Here is a 21221-nt window from a genome sequence, read left to right as displayed (position 1 = left end):
TATCAAGCAAGACTTTCCCTATATTTTGGAATTGTGTTTTTCTCTGTGCAGACTTATATCTTCTAAAGTATTAAAGCTGAAGAGTATAATAAACAATTACACTTGTATTCAAAGTGGGGATTTCCAGTAAACAAAATGTATTCCATGTGTGAGATGGAAAAAACAAAGTAATTACTTGATGGTCCAGTGTAGCTTTCATTAGGACAGAAAGATGGTACTTAGCTTAGCTGATTAAGAATTTAACAAGTTTAGCGCTAAGATGTAAGAACAACTACAACTACCAAAATCTCTACCTAGAGTATAATTTTTTATTTTCTTTGCCTAAACCACAGAGGAAAGACATATAAAACTGGTGACAGTTCACCAGATATATTCCGCTTGATTTCTATTTGAAATTTTTATATTTCATTTACATGCTATAGGCTAAATTTGGATGATTTATCCATAGCAATTAAAAGTAACTAGGAATAAAACTGATAATGCATTTTTCTAAATTTTAATACATAAGCACGTTATATACTATTGATAAACTTAATGGAAATATAATTTTCAACAATGAAATAGTAACTAAATTCACACTAGATAAAACTTTGTAGGCATTTACTTAACCTTCTTTTGCTGACACGGATGAGAATTTATTTATTAAATTGGAGATAAATATTATTTTTGAAGGAGAATCTTAGATAAAATTATAATTAAGGAGATGATATAATAATGTGAACAAGCAAAACTAAAGAGCACTTTAAACATTTGTGGGAACAATGAAATGTCTTACAGAAGTCAGCAACTCAAGATTTATTTCCATTATAAAGAAGGGAAGAGAAAGCACAATGAGAAATAAATAGAATAAGACAGCAATTGAAAAAAGTAAAAGATTTATCAAATATATAAACATACTAGGAAGATAAAAGCAAGCCAGAGTAAAGGGTGTTTTTATAAGAAAACAGATGTCTACATCTTGTAGCACCTGAGATTTATTTTGGAATACCATAATGTCTGTCATCTCCTACATTTCTAGATACATAACATTTTAGTATTTCTTCTTACTAAATACACAGGCTTCAAGGAAATAACAGAAAATATGATATCATTTTTTAGCTTACTTGTAACAGTCTGCTGTTTTCCTGGAACACTCATATAAAACTATGATCAAAAAGTAAATGTAAAACTTAACATGATAAACAAGCCATTGGTTTAAGTTGGATATCTAACTTTCATGCCCATATATGCCCATTGAAAAATAGATTGAAATTACTTACTTTTTAAATAAATGTAGACAAATAATACTACTTCGTAGTTAAGAAAATTAAGGTAAATCTATAATATGAGTTAGTAATGGTGAGATTAATAATCTTTTAAATTAAAAATGAGGAAAAACCAGCATTGCATTGAGTTTCAAGTAAAAGAATGGAATCTTCTTTAATGTTCAAATTTGCCTCCACTTGAAGCTTATGGTCAACAAAAGAGTTGTCCATTTAAAACCAGAAAAGCAACATTACAGTGAAGTAGACTGACTGTGAGTTTGTTTTTCAATTCCCTCAACAATATTGTGCAAATTCTCCTGGTTTTGTTCAGATGTCATTTCCATGTTTGTTGTCTCTGAAGGGCAACTCATTTGAAGTTTTAAGAGGTGTGCTGGTGGATTATTTTTTTCTATTTGACTGTACATGTTAGCTACTGACTTTTCAAGTTCTGCTAAGTTTTTTATATGCTTGAGGATGCCTTTTGGTTCCCTTTGAGGATTTGCATTACACACTGTTGTTGATGTTGACAGCTGTATCACAGTGGACTTCATTTCCTTGGCTGGTGTCACACTGACAGTGTGTTTAATAGCTGGTGTCAACACACACTTCGTGGATGGAACTGAAGTCGAAGGAGGCAGTGAAGAAGGAAGAGGAGGAGATGGTGGAGGAAGAGAGGAAAGTGAAGGTGGGGGAGAAGTAGAGGGAGGAGGAGGGGGAACAGATAGTGGAAGAAGTGGAGGAGGAGGAAGAAGAGAATTAGAAGGAGGGGAAGGAGGAAGACTGGAAAGAGCAAAAGGAGAAAGGATAAGAGGCACAGGTGGAGGAGGAGGAGAGATTTTTAGTGGATGGGGAAGGTTTTCGAAAATGTCCCTTTTGGTTTCAAAAGTCATCATACAAGTGGGTGTCTCTCTGTTAAGGGGTGCAGAATTTAAAATGCAAGGCATTGACGGAGAAAGTTCCAAGGAACAGTCAGCAGGAGAAACAACAACATTAGGTTCTGATTTGAGTTCCACAGGTCTTGAAACAGTTGGCAAAGTGGAGAATGAGGAGTGAGACCAAGGAGAGGAAAGTGAAGAGTCTGAAGACAGAGATTGCAACTGTTCTGTTCCTTGTATGATGAGTGATTCACTTTGCCTTATTTCCTCTTTTTCTGTTACATTTGTGTCTTCAGCTGTAAGCAAGGGACTACTGTTACCTCTTTTGTTTGGATTGGTTCCAGTACTTTCATTTTCAGCTTCCTGCCTGTTGCTTTGCCTTTGCTTTAGAGCTATGGTTTCTGACCTATTGGGAAGTTCCCACATTGGTCTCCTAGGTAAGCAGATTGGCCGATTCCACATCCTCTGAATCTTTTCTCTTGGGCCCCTCAGAAACTCATTCTTGGCTTGCATTTTGGGTAATAATGACTCTACAAAATCTGTTCTTAGTAAAAAGTCTGAATTTGTTGGTCTTTGATCTGTATATTCCTTGTAAATGGTACTGTGGGTATATAAGTCGTCATCATCAGACATCAGTGTGAATTCTCTTGCAGACTTGGGCCAGCTGTTCTTAACAGATCCATCTACATGAGTCTGCTTGTGAGCCTCAACAGTATTGGAAAAGTGCTGATGTTTCCTGTCTTCTGAGACTGATTTATTTTCCCTGCTTTGTTGGAAATGGTAGAGAAGGAAAAGACTTGAAAGAAAAGAAGATAATGAAATGTAAGGAAACAGGTTGTGACATAGTTTTTATGAGAAAGATGTTTTTATGGTTCTCATTACTACTTCAAAATATAAAAGGCCAAATAACACTAATCTACTGAAGCAAGGCATTACTTTGATGTTTCTGTTCTCAAAAAGGCAGGGCAGGAAAAGCTAGAGAGCTGTGAGCAGCATGAGAAGTTTTCATTTTGTAAAAAATGTGTCAATCTGCACACTGATTTTTTTTTCTTTTTTTAGTTACCATGTGAAGCGTCCATGACCGCACATTACAGTTCTCTCGTGTATAAATCACAGTTCTCCAAATTGCAGACCAGCATGTTGGCTAGTGGTTTCATACCCTTTGCCTTGTTTAAGGATGTTCAGAACTGACTGTTTTGAGGAAAGGATCCTTAGCTGTATCTGATTCAGTACCTGTCCATTATCTCTCATTTTAGTAATTCTGTCCTGGAGCTAAAAGTACTCTCCTATTTGAGATAAAGTTTGCAAGAGGATACAGAAAGAGCCCCTCAATTTTACGCTAAATAGTTTAAAAACACTATAAATATTACAAATAAGAAGAGGGGCTTCTGGTGTTCCTTTTGAACATGATATGGATCAAATTTCAGTCAAGACTCACTTTAATGAAAAGATATACTAATATAACATAGTTTTGATATCACTGAAAGATTTGCTCAGACATGGTCACTGAGTCATAGTGGCTGTGCGTCATAGATAAAATTGGGTAAGTCAAAGGGCAAAAATAAGTGTCTCTAATGAAAGCATTGGGACCCTTTCCCCAGAAAGACCTGGGGACTTGTGGTTTTAAATAGATTGTCATTAGACTTTGCTCTCAAGCTCAGAGTAACAGATTTATTTTCGTTATTTAACATTTACCAACATAGTATAAATGAAATAAAAGGGAAATTTTTTGAAAATAAATTAAAAGCCACATTGACACAAAGCCACATACTAATAAAAATCAGGATGAGAGGTGAGACAATAAAATGATATATAAAGCCAAAGTTATTATTGTGGCATTGGCAAAAATACAAACTGGAAGAGAGAATTCTTACAGGTGGTCAGGACCTCCTGAATAATTCAAAAAGTGGAGACAAACAGCAATCACTTTTAAAACCTTAAAAAGTAGTTTTTAAAAATCAGGATTGACATTATATAGCAGTTGTTTCTGTGTAGATCTGTTCTTGCTTTTCTTTTTCTTGGAAAGAACTGTCTATACAATGATACCACATCATTTTTGATGGAAAGATATCCATAAATATTTTTAACAAATTAAAAAATAAGGAGAATTTTCAAACTCCTTTTGCTAGGCACAGGTACTGTCTGTGGGAACACTTGTTTAAACTCATGCAATTTCAAGACTATCAAGAGGGAATGAGGTATAGAAGATATAACTTTCTTTTTAAAAGTAAATGTACAGTAAAAGATGAAGATTACTGTATATAGTCTAAAACAGCAGTTAATCTATTCTATTGCATCTTTTTTTTTCTCTAATACCCTTGTATTAGAATGATATTATTTACTTACTTATGCCTATGTATCCACAGGTGAGAAAGAGAAAACATGTGATAGAAAAAAAAAAAGTTTTAACTATAGTTAAATTGAGATGATTATGAAAATATTAACAGGAACTTGCTTTAAACACTTAATATTCATATCCAAAAAAGAAAATGCATGTATCTTATATTTTCTTTGTATTTATTCATATGAATAATTTTAATAATGCTTTAGATAAAATCATACGGCATTTATTTGGTTGTCTTATCACAAAAAATTACACCTAGCTATCTATCTCCTATACACAGGTAAAATTCACCTCTATTAAACGTGGATGACTTCAATTCTAAAACAGAAATTTTAAATGAGATTCTAAGAATTGCTTCTATGTCCTAAGTGAAAAGTTACTCCACATTGATTTATAAAGAAGACATAAGTATTGTTTGGAAGGAATATAGAAGTACTATGATGACTCTAATTGTTGAATCTATATGAAGTTGTTAATTATTGTGAAGTCTTTTTTTTTTTCAAAATGACCTTTGATTTTTTAAAGAAAATATTTGATAATAATTCATTTGGAGATAGCTTATTTTCTAGTAATTTATGCTTAGAATCCTTGAAAAAGTTTTTGAATAGATAATTTTAACATTTGTCAGATAATTAAATGTGTAGAACGTGACACTTCAATAAATACATATTAGAATTGCAAAATCCTCTAGTATCTACCACAATTTTCCAAATAAAAATAATCCCTAAGTGTTGCTATTTGAAAATTATCACCATCAAATATATGATTCCAGGTGATGTCATAGTATACATATATTAATATATATCCCTCACTAACTTCAAATAAAACACATTCCACTTTCCACATAAATCTTTTTTTAGTTCAAACATGTTTTGCTAAATGTGGTTGACACAATCAAAGAGAATCAAATCTTATTGGCTCAATTCCTACATTCACCAATAATTCAAAAAGAGACCATCATTTTCAACTTATAAAAAGATGAAAAAAAAATATTTAAAGCATGAATTCTGTATTATATTATTACTCTAGAAGTAGCATGCCAGGCATTAAGTTCTTTTAAATCCAATTTTAGCATTAAAATATATATTAAAATCAGTTTTAACATTTTAAAAACTATTTTCAATATAACCTTGTATAATAGCATTAATACAGCTATAATGTGATATATATGTTTAAAAAGTTTTCCCATTAAAAGGTAAATTTCATAATTTTTGAGGCTCGCTTTATTCCTACTAGTAAATACTACAAATGTAACACAGTAGAATGTGTCTTAGTCCCTCATTCCACCAAATTCCAGTTAATAAAATTTTTCTGGATTTAATTTAACCATATTCAAAATTGTATAATATCCTTGGTTGTTCTGCATTTCATGTTGATACAGTTACTCTTGAAATTTTTAAAAATACAGACAAGTTAAACATCTCCAAAAGAAATAAGGGTTTGAGGGTAGCATCATTATAGAAACTATAAAGCTATGAAGTCTTTTAGCAATAATTTAAAAGACTTTTTCAAAAATGATGATTTAATATTGCTTAGAGATTCCAAATAGTGCAAGAGAAATATTAAGTTATATACGAGAGTATATACAAGAGTTATAAATATTAAGTTATATATAACAAGACAGCAGTCTCATTAGAGAGGAATATGATGAAAAGAATATTCCTAAGTGGTTAGATATTTAATATTAATTCTTTATTTTCATTCAGATTTTTTTTTTTTTTTTTTTTTTTTTTTGTGGTATGCGGGCCTCCCTCTGTTGTGGCCTCTCCCGTTGCGGAGCACAGGCTCCGGACGCGCAGGCTCAGCGGCCATGGCTCACGGGCCCAGCCGCTCCGCGGCATGTGGGATCCTCCCAGAGCGGGGCGCGAACCCGGTTCCCCTGCATCGGCAGGCGGACGCGCAACCACTGCGCCACCAGGGAAGCCCCTCATTCAGATTTTAATTATTCTATTTTATAACATCTTAAAGTAGTATCTTAGAAAAGTCTATTATTTTAGACCATAGAATTGTTTTTTTCTTACCAAATAGGAGTTGGCTTTTGATACCAAATCAGGAATTACTACGATTGTGCTTTATTTTCCTCATTTTTTATGAGAAAATATATCTTCAGAATTAATTTTTAATTTTGGGGAAAATGCCTGATTTTGAAGGTTTAGAAATTAAATATGACACTCAAGCTATTCATCTGCAAATGTCTCCTCAAACTGAATACTTCTTTCCTGTTACTGTTTTTTTTAATGATCTTTTGTTTGTTTTTTGGTTATTACTTTTCAATTTAACTTTTCTTAGGTTCTCATCTTAACAATTTTCTGTTTAAAATAATGTAATAAAGCAGGCCGTAAACGGTACTTCCACATCAAGTTGAAATTAAATACTCACCACACAGCATCCATCAAAACCCACTTCTAAAAGCCCCTGAAAGGTCTACTTACATCGTGCTGTCCCCCAGTTCTTCATAGAGATGCGCCCCCGGAGGTGGCGGGGCCGGCGGGGCCGGAGGGGGCATGGCCACTGGTGCAGGGGCAGGCGCTGCGGGTTTCGCTGCAGGTAGGGCGGATTGGATTCGGGCTGTCTTGGTGCACTCAGCTTGGCGCCTTCGGTAAAGTAAGGATGTTTTGTAAAACTCATTTTAGAAATCATATACTTATCAATAGGCTACCTTTCAATAATAAAGTCCAGTTATCAGAGGAACTCAAACATTTTTACACAAATATTTGAACTTACTCACTGATAAAATTACAAAAGCATCCCCACAGAGTATCTTTTATGTATAACCCCTTCTCCTTAGTTCTTTAAAATATTTACTCCTTGAAAAACAGAATTCAGTAGAAAAATTTGCAAATTAAGTTAAATGATAATATTAAAGGGAGAAGGCAAAATATTTATAAAAAATGTGATTGATAATTGGTAGTTGTTTAATGGATCTCTTTCATAATGTGAGGCATATAGAAGATACATAATTTTCCTTTATTATTAGTCTTCCATCTATTTAAAGAAAAGTTATTTAAAAATGATTGAAAACATTTCTGACATTAGTTTACAGGGGCTGTGTAGATGTACACATTTAGGAGGGAGATTTGGTTAGCTTTTATTTCCTTTGAATTCCTAGGAATGCCTGTGATTCTTGCATTGGAGGTAAGCTGCTCTTTTTTGACTTTCTTGGATCCTGATTGTTAATTCTTGCCTCAAAATCAAGATCCCAAAGGGTGGAGGCTATAAGGACAAACTGTCTTTTTCACATTTCTTCCACTTGTATCCAATTGTCTAAAACTAGCTCAATTCTATATATACAAAACCACAAAGGAATTTTAACTAAAAGGTAGTTCAAATACAAAATACAAATACAAAATAGACAAATAATACATGGTTCAGGGCAGGCTGCCTACTTTATCAGCATTATCTCTTTTATTTTTCTTTTTATATCACATAAAATCATATACAAAATATTGGTAATTATACTTACACTTTAAACCTTGTTTGGGAAAGCAATGAATAAAAAAAAAGAGAAAGCTACATGAGAAATACTGCATTCATAATATTTTAACATTTGATTTAATCTAAATTATGCGTAATTTATGGGTTAAACTCATAATGACACAGACTTAATGACATAGTAGGGGAACTAAGTATTTCAATTCAGAAAGTGAAAATGGTGACCACTGTCACAGTCCTACAAGCTGTTAAAACATTCATTGCAGGAAAACAAAGAAATTAACTAAATGGAATTTAAAAAACTGGATTAAAACATGCATATGTGAATTTCAACTGTGATAGAGAAATGGAATATTAAAGATGATCTGATCTTTACAATTAGCTTTTTGGTTTACTACACTTGAACAGTATTAAAAGAATGGAGTCAGGCAGCAAGCCCTGATTATACTCTTGGCCTCACTTTGAAGCTGAAGCTAGAATTGGAAGGTGCCACTCCTGGGTAATGAATTTATGACACTTTTTTTCACATTTGCCTCCTAGTTTTCCATGCATAGCAAATTTCAAAGACACATCTTAGTATTAAAGAACAACCATTCATTCTAATCTATTTATAAGCAGAATATGAAGGTACAAAAGTTAGGTTTTAAAATATTAGAATTTTACTTTGAAACATGTTTACTTCTGTTAATCTATAAAAAAGAGTTGCCAAAATTCATTCATAGAGTGTCAGGCTGATTACTGAACTTAAAAGATTAAATAATGCATCTTTACGATGTTTAAATATTAAGCATCTTAATTTTTTGTTAAAATTCAGACCATTTAGCATAACATCCAGGGGGCTTCAGTTTTGATCACTGCATTGTGTGCCAAATATAAGAAGTTTTCTCACTGATTTTAATGCTAGCAGGATATAATAAAGCTCCTTTGAGAAATATTTGAATGAAAAAGAAAAACTGTGATACAGACTAAATTTAACATGAAAATTAATATTGGATTGATAGCTTAATCTAAAAATTTGTCCATTATTAAGTTTGTGCATAGGCTTTAGATTTGGCATATCAACTGATTTATTAACACACGTTGAACTCCAGTATATCAACCTAAATGTTATATTTGCAACTTCACGTTAGTTTTGTGAAGGAAAATATTCCTATAGTATCTTCATGCAGAAGGTACTTTTTAACTTTCAGGTTGGAATTACCTTACCTTATTTAAATTCACTAGAAAATTCTCAGTGTTAGACAACAAAGATAAAAGTTTAAGAATATATAAGGACTTTTTCAGTCCTTTCCCTGTAAGTATTTTTAATGGTGAGTACCTGTTCTACCATTATTTCTTACTGTTCGTTATGTCAAGTAATTTATATGACTTATGATTCCTGTCTGTTATTTACTTTCATTTTGTGGAACCTTCAGGGCTACCTCTCTTCTTAACCTATTCCACAATTTTTTCACCAATCATCATCAATAGGGATATACTTAAAGTATAGCCCTGTATCACAAAGGGTCCTCATTCCTAGTGTCAAATAAAGAATAGCTCGCTAGACTATTTAACAATATGGATAAAAACCTAGCATGACAATGTATTTAGGTTACAGACCTTCCTTTGGAACTGGGTTATCTCTATATGACATTCCACAGCCTTTGCCCCAGAATACCTCGTACCTTTTCTCCCAAGGCTCTTAACCTGATGAATAGCATAAACAAAGCTACAGGAGGTAACCTAATATTCCTAGCAGATAAGAATATTTTAGGAGCACAGGAACACTGAGCAATCTGTGACAAATGTTTTGAAAGTTTGTATTGTTTTCCCTTAAAGGAAGGTCATTTGGTACAAGAAAAATACAGCACTCCCAAAATGGCTGCAGCATTAATATTTTACAGCTACAAAGCCATTTTACCAGAGATAATTTTTTGATAATGCCTTCTTGAGGAACTATCCATGTTCAGCATGTATGAATACTTACTGTCTGTAGCTGACCAAAACCACCAAGACGGCAGGAATACAGCAGAGGATGATGATGAAGGCAAGAGCCAGCAAGGCCCCTTCTGTGTAGCCTAGACTTTCTCCTCGCTTCTTAATGCTGGTTACTGCCTCTGGAGTCCGGATCTGCAGAATGCGTCCTCCTTCCCCGTAATACGGCTGAAAGTCTTTATTGATATCGAGGAGTTTGCCATCTAAAAATCTTTATTGTTAAACAGTAAAAGCAATGATGTTAACAGAGAAAGGCTTTTTTTAAACAAAATATTTTTTGTGATATCTTTCAATATTTTCTTTTATTATAACATAAGCTAAGTCAGAAGTCTTATTATGAATAAGAAAAGCATATATAAAAAGCAAGAGCAATAAAGAAGAGTAACGCCTCTATATTCACATATCAAAGATACTAATAACAATGACCCTTACTTAATACACTTACAGACTAGGGGAAAATAATTACCAATGTCAGTGAAATTTATATAACTATGTTGAGATTATTTACTTTAAGTTATTCAGGTGGGATAAACTATAATATTCTAAATTATATAGTATAGTTTAAAAATATATTCCTGCATTATATATCCTTCGGTTCTCAAAGTAGTCCTGTAAAACAGAACCTTAATACTGACTTCCTGCAGACCACAAAACTACACAGTTAGGGAAACAAATCTGAGATACCAACCCAAGCCTTCATAGTGTATATTTGTGTTTCAACACACCACCTTAAATACTGACACTCTCTAAAAAGTTTTTTTCTTCCTGGAAAGAGAAAACTAAATAAATGATGCAGGTAGTAAATCACTGTAGTCAGGATGACAGGAATCGGTAGTCAATTTAATCTAGTAGTTCTTGCAAACCCTTTCTCTAAATAATGCAATTCCAACTATGAGCACTGTGTTGGGGAGGAGAATTAAGGAATAATTGTTACTTAATTCTATTAGACTGAACAATTTTTTTACATATTTTATGCTGTAATTAGCAGGCAATTTTTTTTTCAAGATTCCCCAGAAACACTTAAATGATCCTTTACAAATCCTATAATATTGAAGCAACAATTATGTTCTTAAAACCACAAAGCCAAAATATGTCTTAGGTATTTTAAAAAATTTTTTAAGACTTTTATCTATAAAGGTGAAACGTCTTGCTATAGAAAACTGAAAAACACAAAATAGTTCAAAAGGCAAAATTACTCAAATGCCCACAATGCAAAGATTACTACTGCTAATATTTTGGTGTACTCAAGTCTAATCTTTTTTTTTGGCTATTAATAAACATTTTTATATATTTGTAACTACACAGCATACACAGTGAAAATATTTTAGAAATACATGTCTCAATATAAAATACCATACTTATGCTGAAGATGTGGAAAATACAAAGAAATATGAAAGAAAAGATTTAAATGGCCCAAAATTTCACCATCAAATAGTAACCAAAGAATGCTATGCTTGTGCATTTTACAGGCTATTTCATCCCTTTGAATACTTTTTATTCTAATTTTCCAAGTGATCATGCTGACTTTAAATCTAGTTAAACACACTGTTCATAGCTTCCATAGAGAAAAAAATAAAGAGATGCTTGATATCAGATATGAATTCCACTGGATAGTTTATTAATCTTCCAATTTAGGAAACCTAATGGCTCAAATAACTCAATTTTAGTTTTAAAGCTACACAGTTTTTCATTCAAGTTTTCATGCTATAACTTAAGGCAGTTAGGATGCTTTTCTTGTATTTTTTTTACAAATATGCTTTTGTAGATGAAAATATACTTTTTATATCAATTTTTCTAGGCCATTTTCAGATACATTAAGAAGTACAATAAAGTTTTACCCATTGTTCTAAGTACTAGACTGGAATAGAATTGTAAAACACTTTGAATTGTTTATCAGATAAAGTAAGAAATTACAAATGAAGTACAGTTAAGAGTTATGTCGCAAGAACTGTCTCATTAGAAACTGGGAAGGATCAGAAGCAGAGGAAGATCATTAATTGCAGGGAAAAATTATTCCTATCATGTGGATCCACAGATCACAATTCTATTGGATTCCTACTGGATTCTGTTTGATATCCAAACCACCTAAAGGAAGATTTATTAGTCTTTTTACACTACAATAACTCCATTATTTAGATCTTCATTTTGGTTTATTTCTCAATTTTGGTAATTGTAAGTAATTGTTTACTAGAAGAGTTGATAGCTTTTGAATCCATAACTGATCTAGAATATCTTTCTTTTTTGCTGTATATATGCGAAACAACTTGCCTAGGCCAAGATTCTCGAGTCATAACATTTTCCTTAAAATATTGTGGATTTGATCCCCATCCCGTCATGAAGATGGGATGTATAAGGCTTATCTAATTTTTCTTCCTTTACGATTAAGTCATTTTTATTTTTGTTTTTTCTGTAATATGCTGTGAGCTTCTTATGTTTATACTTCATTTTGCCAATTTATTTTTCAGATGCTTTTTCATTCTAGGCAAGGTTGAATCCAGATAGTCAATGGATTTTAGGAGAATTTCTCCCTAAGATCGAAAAATTAGCCCCAAGAAACTTCAGGCTTTTGTTTTACACTTTTTCTGATTTCAGGACTAAGAGCTCTACTGTCTCCTAACATCCATGTAAATCCTTGAAGATGAAATCTAATTGACCTTCTAGTGAATGTGCACTAACCCACACCTACTCAGTGTGAGCAGAGGAAAGGCATACTCCAAATGGCCTGAGGGGAAAGCACTTCATCAAAGCCCACCACCAGGGACTTCCCTAGCGGTCCAGTGGTTAAGACGCCACACTTCCACTGCAGGGGGCACGGGTTCGATCCCTGGTCAGGGAACGAAGATCCTACATGCCCCATGGGTAAAATCAAAACAAAACAAAACAAAAAGCCCACCACCATGTTGGAGAAGGTCAATCCTCACTATTCTTTTGTGGAGCATTTTTTACCAGAAGCAGGTAAGGATTCAGGTCATGCAAAACACATACACCATTTGTCTTATATGGTCTTGTTTTCTACAGAAAATATTAAACTTTTCCAGTGGTTTCTGTAAGAGAATTATTTCCAGAGATATAGTCTACCTCTGAGTCATCAGGGTGTTATTTCTTTTATTTTGTTTTTCAGTATTTATTACTGATCCCATTTTTCACCTTGCTTACTTATTTAGAAGGGAGATAAAGCTGTCAGATTCAATATCAATAAAGAAATGTGATTTTCTCTTTATTCTCATTCATAGTCTACTTAGCTGCTTGTTAAAATGGTTTTCAAGTCTAAGGGTGAGGTGAATAGACCCCTTCCTAGTATTTAGCCAACATTAATTACTGCTCTGTTTTCCTGACATGAGGTAAATTCCTAAGCCAATTCCATGTCTTCTGATTCACCCAACTGATGGAGCACATGCAAACAGGTATCCCTGGCTCCATTCACTTGAACACAACTTTCAAAGTACAATGTATAACTACAGACCACTCTGCATTTTGCCTTGAGAATTTCAGTGTTTCAATATACATATGGATGTAGAAATAAAGGGGAGGGTGAGCAGGAGAATGTATTCTGTACTTCACAAAAGCACACATCTAAACAGTGGAGGGGCAACTGCCTATTTCCTTTGTCAGTAAATAATGTGGGTCTCTGAAACAGATTTACAGAATGGACAATGGTTAACATATCTGCCCACATTCATTCCACTTGGATAAGGTTGTTCCTCTTAATAAAACAAATCAAGGGTGGACCACTATTTCCTCTATACAGTTCCACAATTATTTTAACTAAATTCTAACAGTTTTCCAATTATTTGAATTTTCAGTATTTTGATTTTTTTTTTCTGGACTTAGGAAGTTGAAAGAAGTTTTATCAGAGGTTGGTAGTTAGATTCATTTTAAAGTATTTTTTTTTAACATTGTACTTTTAAATGCAGTTTGTAGAATATACCAGCTTTCTCTACCTTCTTCTTTATCTCTCATTTACTATCTGGACAGACTAATTTTAAGCAGACTGGACTATTAAGTGTACAAGCTAAAATTGTATTTGCTCATTTTGAAATTTAATTAAGTTTTGCTTTAAAATAGTATGGTCTGTTTCTGCTCAGAAGGCAGAAAGCCGCAAGAGAATGTGGCACCCACCCTAATGACGGGAAAGTCATATAACATTAAAATCATAAATTTTTTTGCAAGCATAAAACCAAATTCCAAAGAGTGACAATTTCCTCCAACAGTGGGATGAGACCATGTATTGTTTCACCTTTCTCAGAACAAGCTAAAAGTAGGTACCATAAATTCAAATAAAACAAATCAGCTAAATTTTTAATAAATGCTTAAAAGCTAAGTGTGTATCAGCATGTAAGGTTAGATAGAATAAGTGACCCACAAACACAAGTGGGGGTTTGCACTCATTCGCAAACTCTTTTCCATGGCCCACCATAAGATAGATTGGGTACAGGGCAGGAGACCAGAGAAATCCTCTTCATAGTGCAGGGATATACGAAGTAATAAGCTAAGGCTGGGGTGCTCTGCAATTTTATGGACCTGTATCTCACATAAAGCAAGAGCCATATAGAGAGAGAGGGAGGAAGAACTCCCATCCCTAAGGCTCAAGTAAAGGTCCACTGCTTCTGGAGAAGAGCTATGAGCAAAATCCACCCTATCTGGGGGAGGAGAAGGAGCTCTCTTGGGCCTAAGACCCTGAAAAGTAGAGGTCTACTGCTGGTTGGGGAGGGGCAGGGAACTCTCTTACACCCAAGAACCTCCACAAATATGAAGTAGAGTATGGATGCCATGGGAAGGCATGGAAGAAAAGCTGAGAAAGCCCCACCCCAAATCCTAGGCTCACTGGCTAGACAAGGAAAACAGAATTCCCCAAACTCTCATTGTCCCATTCCCACCTTTAGAGTAGAACCAAGCAACAAGCAAGAGCCGTTTACTACATCAGGAGAGTTAAGAGAATGGAGAGAAACCCCTTCTGTGTCACAGGCATTCAGGGACTGCTGAAAGATAGAGAAAGCAATAGACCAGACACAGAGGTAACCCAGATATTGGAACCATCACATAGGGACTTTGATACAACTCTGATTAGTATTTTACAGGATCTAGTAGTAAGGCAGAAAACATGCCTGAAATGATGGAGAAACTCAGTAAAGTGGTAGAAACTGTAAAAACCAAATGGAAATGCAAGAATTTTTTAAAAAGATATGAAGATGAAGAATTCCTTCGATGAGCTTATCAATAGGCTAACATACACGAGTCAGTGAACTTGAAAACAGGGCAGCAGAAATTATTCAAACTAAAACACAAAGAGGGAGGGACCTTCAACATGGCGGAGGAGTAAGACATGGAGATCATCTTCCTCCCCACAAGTACATCAAAAATACATCTACATGTGGAACAGCTCCTACAGAACACCTACTGAATGTTGGCAGAAGACCTCAGACTTCCCAAAAGGCAAGAAAATCCCCAGGTACCTGGGTAGGGCAAAAGAAAAAAGAAAAAACAGAGACAAAAGAATAGGTACAGGACCTGCACCTCTGGGAGGGAGCTGTGAAGGAGGAAAAGTTTCCACAAACTAGGAAGGCCCTTTACTGGTGGAGACGGGGGGTGGCGGGGGTGCGAACCTTTGGAGCCACAGAGGAGAACGCAGCAACAATGGTGCAGAGGGCAAAGCGGAGAGATTCCTGCACAGAGGATGGGTGCCAACCAGCACTCAGCAGCCTGAGAGGCTTGTCTGCTCACCCACCTGGGGCGGGTAGGGGCTGGGAGCTGAGGCTTGGCTTCGGAGGTCAGACCCCAGGGAGAGGACTGGGGTTGGTGGCATGAACACAGCCTGAAGGGGTTAGTGCTCCACAGCTACCCGGGAGGGAGTCCAGGAAAAAGTCTGGAACTCCCTAAGAGGCAAGGAAACCATTGTTTCAGGGTTCCTCGAGGAGGGGGGATTCAGAGCACCACCTAAACGAGCTCCAGAGATGGGGGCAAGCTGCGGCTATCAGTGTGGACCCCAGAGACAGCCATGAGATGCTAAGGCTGCTGCTGCAGCCACCAAGAAGCCTGTGTGCAAGCACAGGTCACTATCCACACCTCCCGTCCTGGGAGCCTGTGCAGCACACCACTGCCAGGGTCCCATGATCCAGGGACACCTTCCCTGGGAGAACAAAAGGAGTGCCTCAGGCTGTTGCAATGTCACGCTGGCATCTGCCGCCACAGGCTCGCCCCACATTCCGTACCCCTCCCTCCCACCAGCCAGAGTGAGCCAGAGACCCCGAATCAGCTGCTGCTTTAACCTCGTCCTGTCTGGGAGGGGAACAGATGCCCTCAGGCGACCTACATGCAGAAGTGGAGCCAAATCCAAAGCTGAACCCCGGGAGCTGTGCGAACAAAGAGAAAGGGAAATCTCTCCCAGCAGCCTCAGGAGCAGCGGATTAAATCTCCACAGTCAACTTGATGTACCCTGCATCTGTGGATTACCTGAATAGACAAAGAATCATCCCAAAATTGAGGCAGTGGACTTTGGGAGCAACTGTAGACTTGGGGTAACCTTTCTGCATCTAATTTGTTTCTGTTTTTATGTTTACCTTAGTTTAGTATTTAGAGCTTGTTATAATTGGTATATTTGTTTATTGATTTGGTTGCTCTCTTCCTCCTTTTTTTAATATAAATATATTTTATTTTCCTTTTTCTCTTTTTTTGAGTGTGTATGTGTATGCTTCTTTGTGTGATTAGGTCTGTATATAGCTTTGCTTTTACCATTTGTCCCAGGGTTCTGTCTGTCTGTTTTTTGTTTTTTTTTTTTTAGTATAGTTTTTAGTGCTTGTTATCATTGGTGAATTTGTTTTTTGGTTTGGTTGGTCTCTTCTTTCTTTCTTTTTTTTTTTATTACTTATTTTTTTTATTTCTTAATAATATTTTTTATTTTAATAGCTATTTTATTTTAGTTATTTTATTTTATTTCCTTCTTTCTTTTTTTTTCTCCCGTTTTATCTGAGTCATGTGGCTGACAGGGTCTTGGTGCTCTGGCCAGGGGTCAGGCTGAGCCTCTGAGGTGGAGAGCTGGGTTCAGGACACTTGGCCACCACAGACCTCCTGGCACCATGTAATATCAAATGGCGAAAGCTCTCCCAGAGATCTCCATCTCAATGCTAAGACACAGCTCCACTCTATGACCAGCAAGCTACAGTGCTGGATACCCTATGCCAAACAACTAGCAAGACAGGAACAAAACCCCACCCATTAGCAGGGAGGCTGCCTAAAATCATAATAAGTTCATAGACACCCCAAAACACACCACCCGATGCGGTCCTGCCCACCAGAGAGACAAGATCCAGCCTCATCCACCAGAACACAGGCACCAGTCCCCTCCACCAGGAAGCCTACACAACGCACTGAACCAAACTTACCCACTGGGGGCAGACACCTATGGGAACTGCGAACGTGCAGCCTGCGAAAAGGAGACCCCAAACACAGTAAGGTAAGCAAAATAAGACAGAGAAACATGCAGCAGATGAAGGAGCCAGGTAAAAGCCCACCATAACAAACAAATGAAGAGGAAATAGGCAGTCTACCTGAAAAAGAATTCAGAGTAATGACAGTAAAGATGATCCAAAATGTTGGAAATAGAATGGAGAAAATACAAGAAACGTTTAACAAGGAACTAGAAGAACTAAAGCGCAAACAACCAATGATAAACAATGCAATAAATGAAATTAAAAATTGTCTAGAAGCAATCAATACCAGAATAACTGAGGCAGAAGAACAGATAAGTGACCCAGAACATAAAGTAGTGGAAATAACTACCACAGAGCAGAATAAAGAAAAAAGAATGAAAAGAATTGAGGACAGTCCCAAAGACCTCTGGGACAACAGTAAACACACAAACATTCGATTAATAGGGGTCCCAGAAGAAGAAGAGGAAAAAAGAAAGGGGGACTGAGAAAATATTTGAAGAGATTATAGTTGAAAACTTCCCTAATATGGAAAGGAAATAGTCAAGAACAGGAAGTGCATAGAGTCCCATACAGGATAAATCCAAGGGGAAACATGCCAACACACATATTAATCAAACTATCAAAAATTAAATACAAAGAAAAAATATTAAAAGCAGCAAGGGAAAAACAAGAAATAACATACAAGGGTATCCCCATAAGGTTAACAGCTGATCGTTCAGCAGAAACTCTGCAAGCCAGAAGGGAGTGGCAGGACATATTTAAAGTGATGAAAAGGAAAAACCTACAACCAAGATTACTCTACTCAGCAAGGATCCCATTTAGATTTGATGGAGAAATTAAAACCTTTACAGACAAGCAAAGGATATATGCTGTCTACAAGAGACCCACTTCAGACCTAGGGACACATACAGACTGGAAGTGAGGGTATGGAAAAAGATATTCCATGCAAATAGAAATCAAAAGAAAGCTGGAGCAGAAATTCTCATATCACACAAAATAGACTTTAAAATAAAGACTATTACAAGAGACAAAGAAGGACAGTACATGATGATCAAGGGATCAATCCAAGAAGAAGATATAACAATTGTAAATATTTATGCACCCAACATAGGAGCACCTCAATACATAAGGCAAATGCTAAGAGCCATAAAAGAGGAAATCAACAGTAACACAATAAAAGCATGGGACTTTAACACCCCACTTTCACCAATGGACAGATCATGCAAAATGAAAATAAATAAGGAAACACAAGCTTTAAATGATACATTAAACAAGATGGACTTAATTGATATTTATAGGACATTCCATCAAAAAACAACAGAATATACTTTCAACAGCTCATGGAACATTCTATAGGATAGATCATATCTTGGGTCATAAATCAAGCCTTGGTTAATTTAAGAAAATTGAAATCATATCAAGTATCTTTTCTGACCACAACACTATGAAACTAGATATCAATTACAGGTAAAAATCTGTAAAAAATACAAACACATGGAGGCTAAATAATACACTACTAAATGACCAAGAGATCACTGAAGAAATCAAAGAGGAAATCAAAAAATACCTAGAAACAAATGACAATGAAAACATGATGACCCAAAACCTATGGGATGCAGCAAAAGCAGTTCAAAGAGGCAAGTTTATAGCAATACAATCCTACCTCAAGAAACAAGAAAATCTCAAATAAACAACCCAAACTTACACCTAAAGCAATTAGAGAAACAAGAACAAAAAAACCCCGAAAGTTAGCAGAAGGAAAGAAATCATAAAGATTAGATCAGAAATAAATGAAAAGAAATGAAGGAAAGGATAGGAAAGATCAATAAAACTAAAAGCTGGTTCTTTGAGAAGATAAAACAAAATTGATAAACCATTAGCCAGACTCATCAAGAAAAAAAGGGAAAAGGCTCAAATAAATAGAATTAGTGATGAAAAGGGAGAAGTAACAACTGACACTGCAGAAATGCAAAGGATCATGAGAGATTATTACAAGCAACTATATGCTAATAAAATGGACAACCTAGAAGAAATGGACAAATTCTTAGAAAGGCACAACCTTCTGAGACTGAACCAGGAAGAAATAGAAAATATAAACAGAACAATCACAAACAATGAGATTGAAACTGTGATTAAAAATTTAAAAAATTTAAAAAAAAATAATCTTCCAACAGACACAAGCCCAGGACCAGATGGCTTCACAGGTGAATTCAATCAAACATTTAGAGAAGAGCTAACACCTAACTCTCTCAAACTCTTCAAAATAGAGCAGAGGGAAGAACACCCCCAAACTCATTCTACGAGGCCACCATCACCCGGATACCAAAACCAGACAAAGATGTCACAAAAAAAGAAAACTAAAGGCCAGTATCACTGATGAGCATAGATGAAAAAATCCTCAACAAAATGCTAGCAAACAGAATCCAACAGCACATTAAAAGGATCATATACCATGATCAAGTGGGTTTTATTCCAGGAATGCAAGGATTCTTCAATATACACAAATCAATCAATGGGATACACCATATTAACAAACTGAGGGATAAAAATCATATGATCATCTCAATAGATGCAGAAAAAGCTTTTAACAAAATTCAACACCCATTTAAGATAAAAACCTTCCAGAAAATAGGCATAGAGGGAAGCTACCTCAACATAATAAAGGCCATATATGACAAACCCACAGCCAACATCATTCTCAATGGTGAAAAACTGAAACCATTTCCACTAAGATCAGGAACAAGACAAGGTTGCCCACTCTCACCACTATTTTTCAACATAATTTTGGAAGTTTTACAAACAGTAATCAGAGAAGATAAAGAAATAAAAGGAATCCAGATTAGAAAAGAAGAAGTAAAACTGTCACTCTTTGCATATGACATAATACTATACATAAAGAATCCTAAAGACTCTATCAGAAAACTACTCGAGCTAACCAATGAATTTGGTAAACCAGCAGCATGCAAAATTAATGCACAGAAATCTTTTGCATTCCTATACACTAATGATGAAAACTCTGAAAGAGAAATTAAGGAAACACTCCCATGTACCATTGCAACAAAAAGAATAAAATACCTAGGAATAAACCTATGTAAGGAGACAAAAGACTTGTATGCAGAAAACTATAAGACACTGATGAAAGAAATTAAATACAATACAAACAGATGGAGAGATATACCATGTTATTGGATTGGAAGTATCATCATTGTGAAAATGACTATACTCCCCAAAGCAATCTACAGATTCAATGCAATCCCTATCAAACTACCAATGACATTTTTCACAGAACTAGAACAAAAAATTTCACAATTTGTATGAAAACACAAAAGACTCCGAATAGCCAAAGCAATCTTGAGAAAGAAAAACGGAGCTGGAGGTATCAGGCTCCCTGACTTCAGACTATACTACAAAGCTACAGTAATCAAGACAGTATGGTATGTGCACAAAAAGAGAAATATAGATCAATGGAACAGGATAGAAAGCCCAGAGATCAACCCATGCACATATGGTCACCTTATCTTTGATAAAGGAGGCAAGAGTATATAATGGAGAAAAGACAGACTCTTCAATAAGTGGTGCTGGGAAAACTGGACCACTATATGTAAAAGAATGAAATTGCAACATTCCCTAACACCAGACACAAAAATAAACTCAAAATGGATTAAAGACCTAAATGTAAGGCCAGACACCATAAAACTCTTAGAGGAAAACATAGGCAGAACACTCTATGACATACATCACAGCAAGATCCTTTTTGACCCACCTTAGAGAAATGGAAATAAAAACAAAAATAAACAAATGGGACCTAAAGAAACTTAAAAGCTTTTTCACAGCAAAGGAAACCAAAACAAGACAAAAAGACAACCCTCAGAATGAGAGAAAATATTTGCAAACAAAGCAACAGACAAAGGATTAATCTCCAAAA

General features: G+C 35.4%; 1 protein-coding gene across 16 annotated transcripts in view; it reads right to left on the bottom strand.

The window, feature by feature from the left end:
* The window catches only part of PCDH15 (protocadherin related 15), a 699366-nt gene that overhangs the window by 15180 nt on the left and 662965 nt on the right, over positions 1-21221 (bottom strand). For 4 of the 16 annotated variants that reach the window (XM_024121292.1, XM_024121291.1, XM_024121297.1 and 1 more), the window contains 5 exons: positions 9862-10080; positions 7927-7935; positions 6896-7057; positions 4466-4471; positions 1496-2915 (listed from right to left, as the gene is read on the bottom strand). In XM_024121292.1, the coding sequence (XP_023977060.1) occupies positions 1496-2915; positions 4466-4471; positions 6896-7057; positions 7927-7935; positions 9862-10080 (1816 nt within the window). Of the gene's footprint in view, positions 1-1495; positions 2916-4465; positions 4472-6633; positions 6641-6895; positions 7058-7926; positions 7936-9861; positions 10081-21221 lie in introns of those variants that run through there. The other 12 variants (XM_024121304.2, XM_024121303.2, XM_024121299.1 and 9 more) reach the window with 6 other exon arrangements.

This window comes from Physeter macrocephalus, chromosome 20 (genome assembly GCF_002837175.3).
Source record: "Physeter macrocephalus isolate SW-GA chromosome 20, ASM283717v5, whole genome shotgun sequence".
In the NCBI taxonomy this organism is placed as follows: domain Eukaryota; kingdom Metazoa; phylum Chordata; class Mammalia; order Artiodactyla; family Physeteridae; genus Physeter; species Physeter macrocephalus.
Note: the sequence above shows the minus strand (reverse complement) of the source record. Positions and strands in the feature narration are given on the sequence as shown.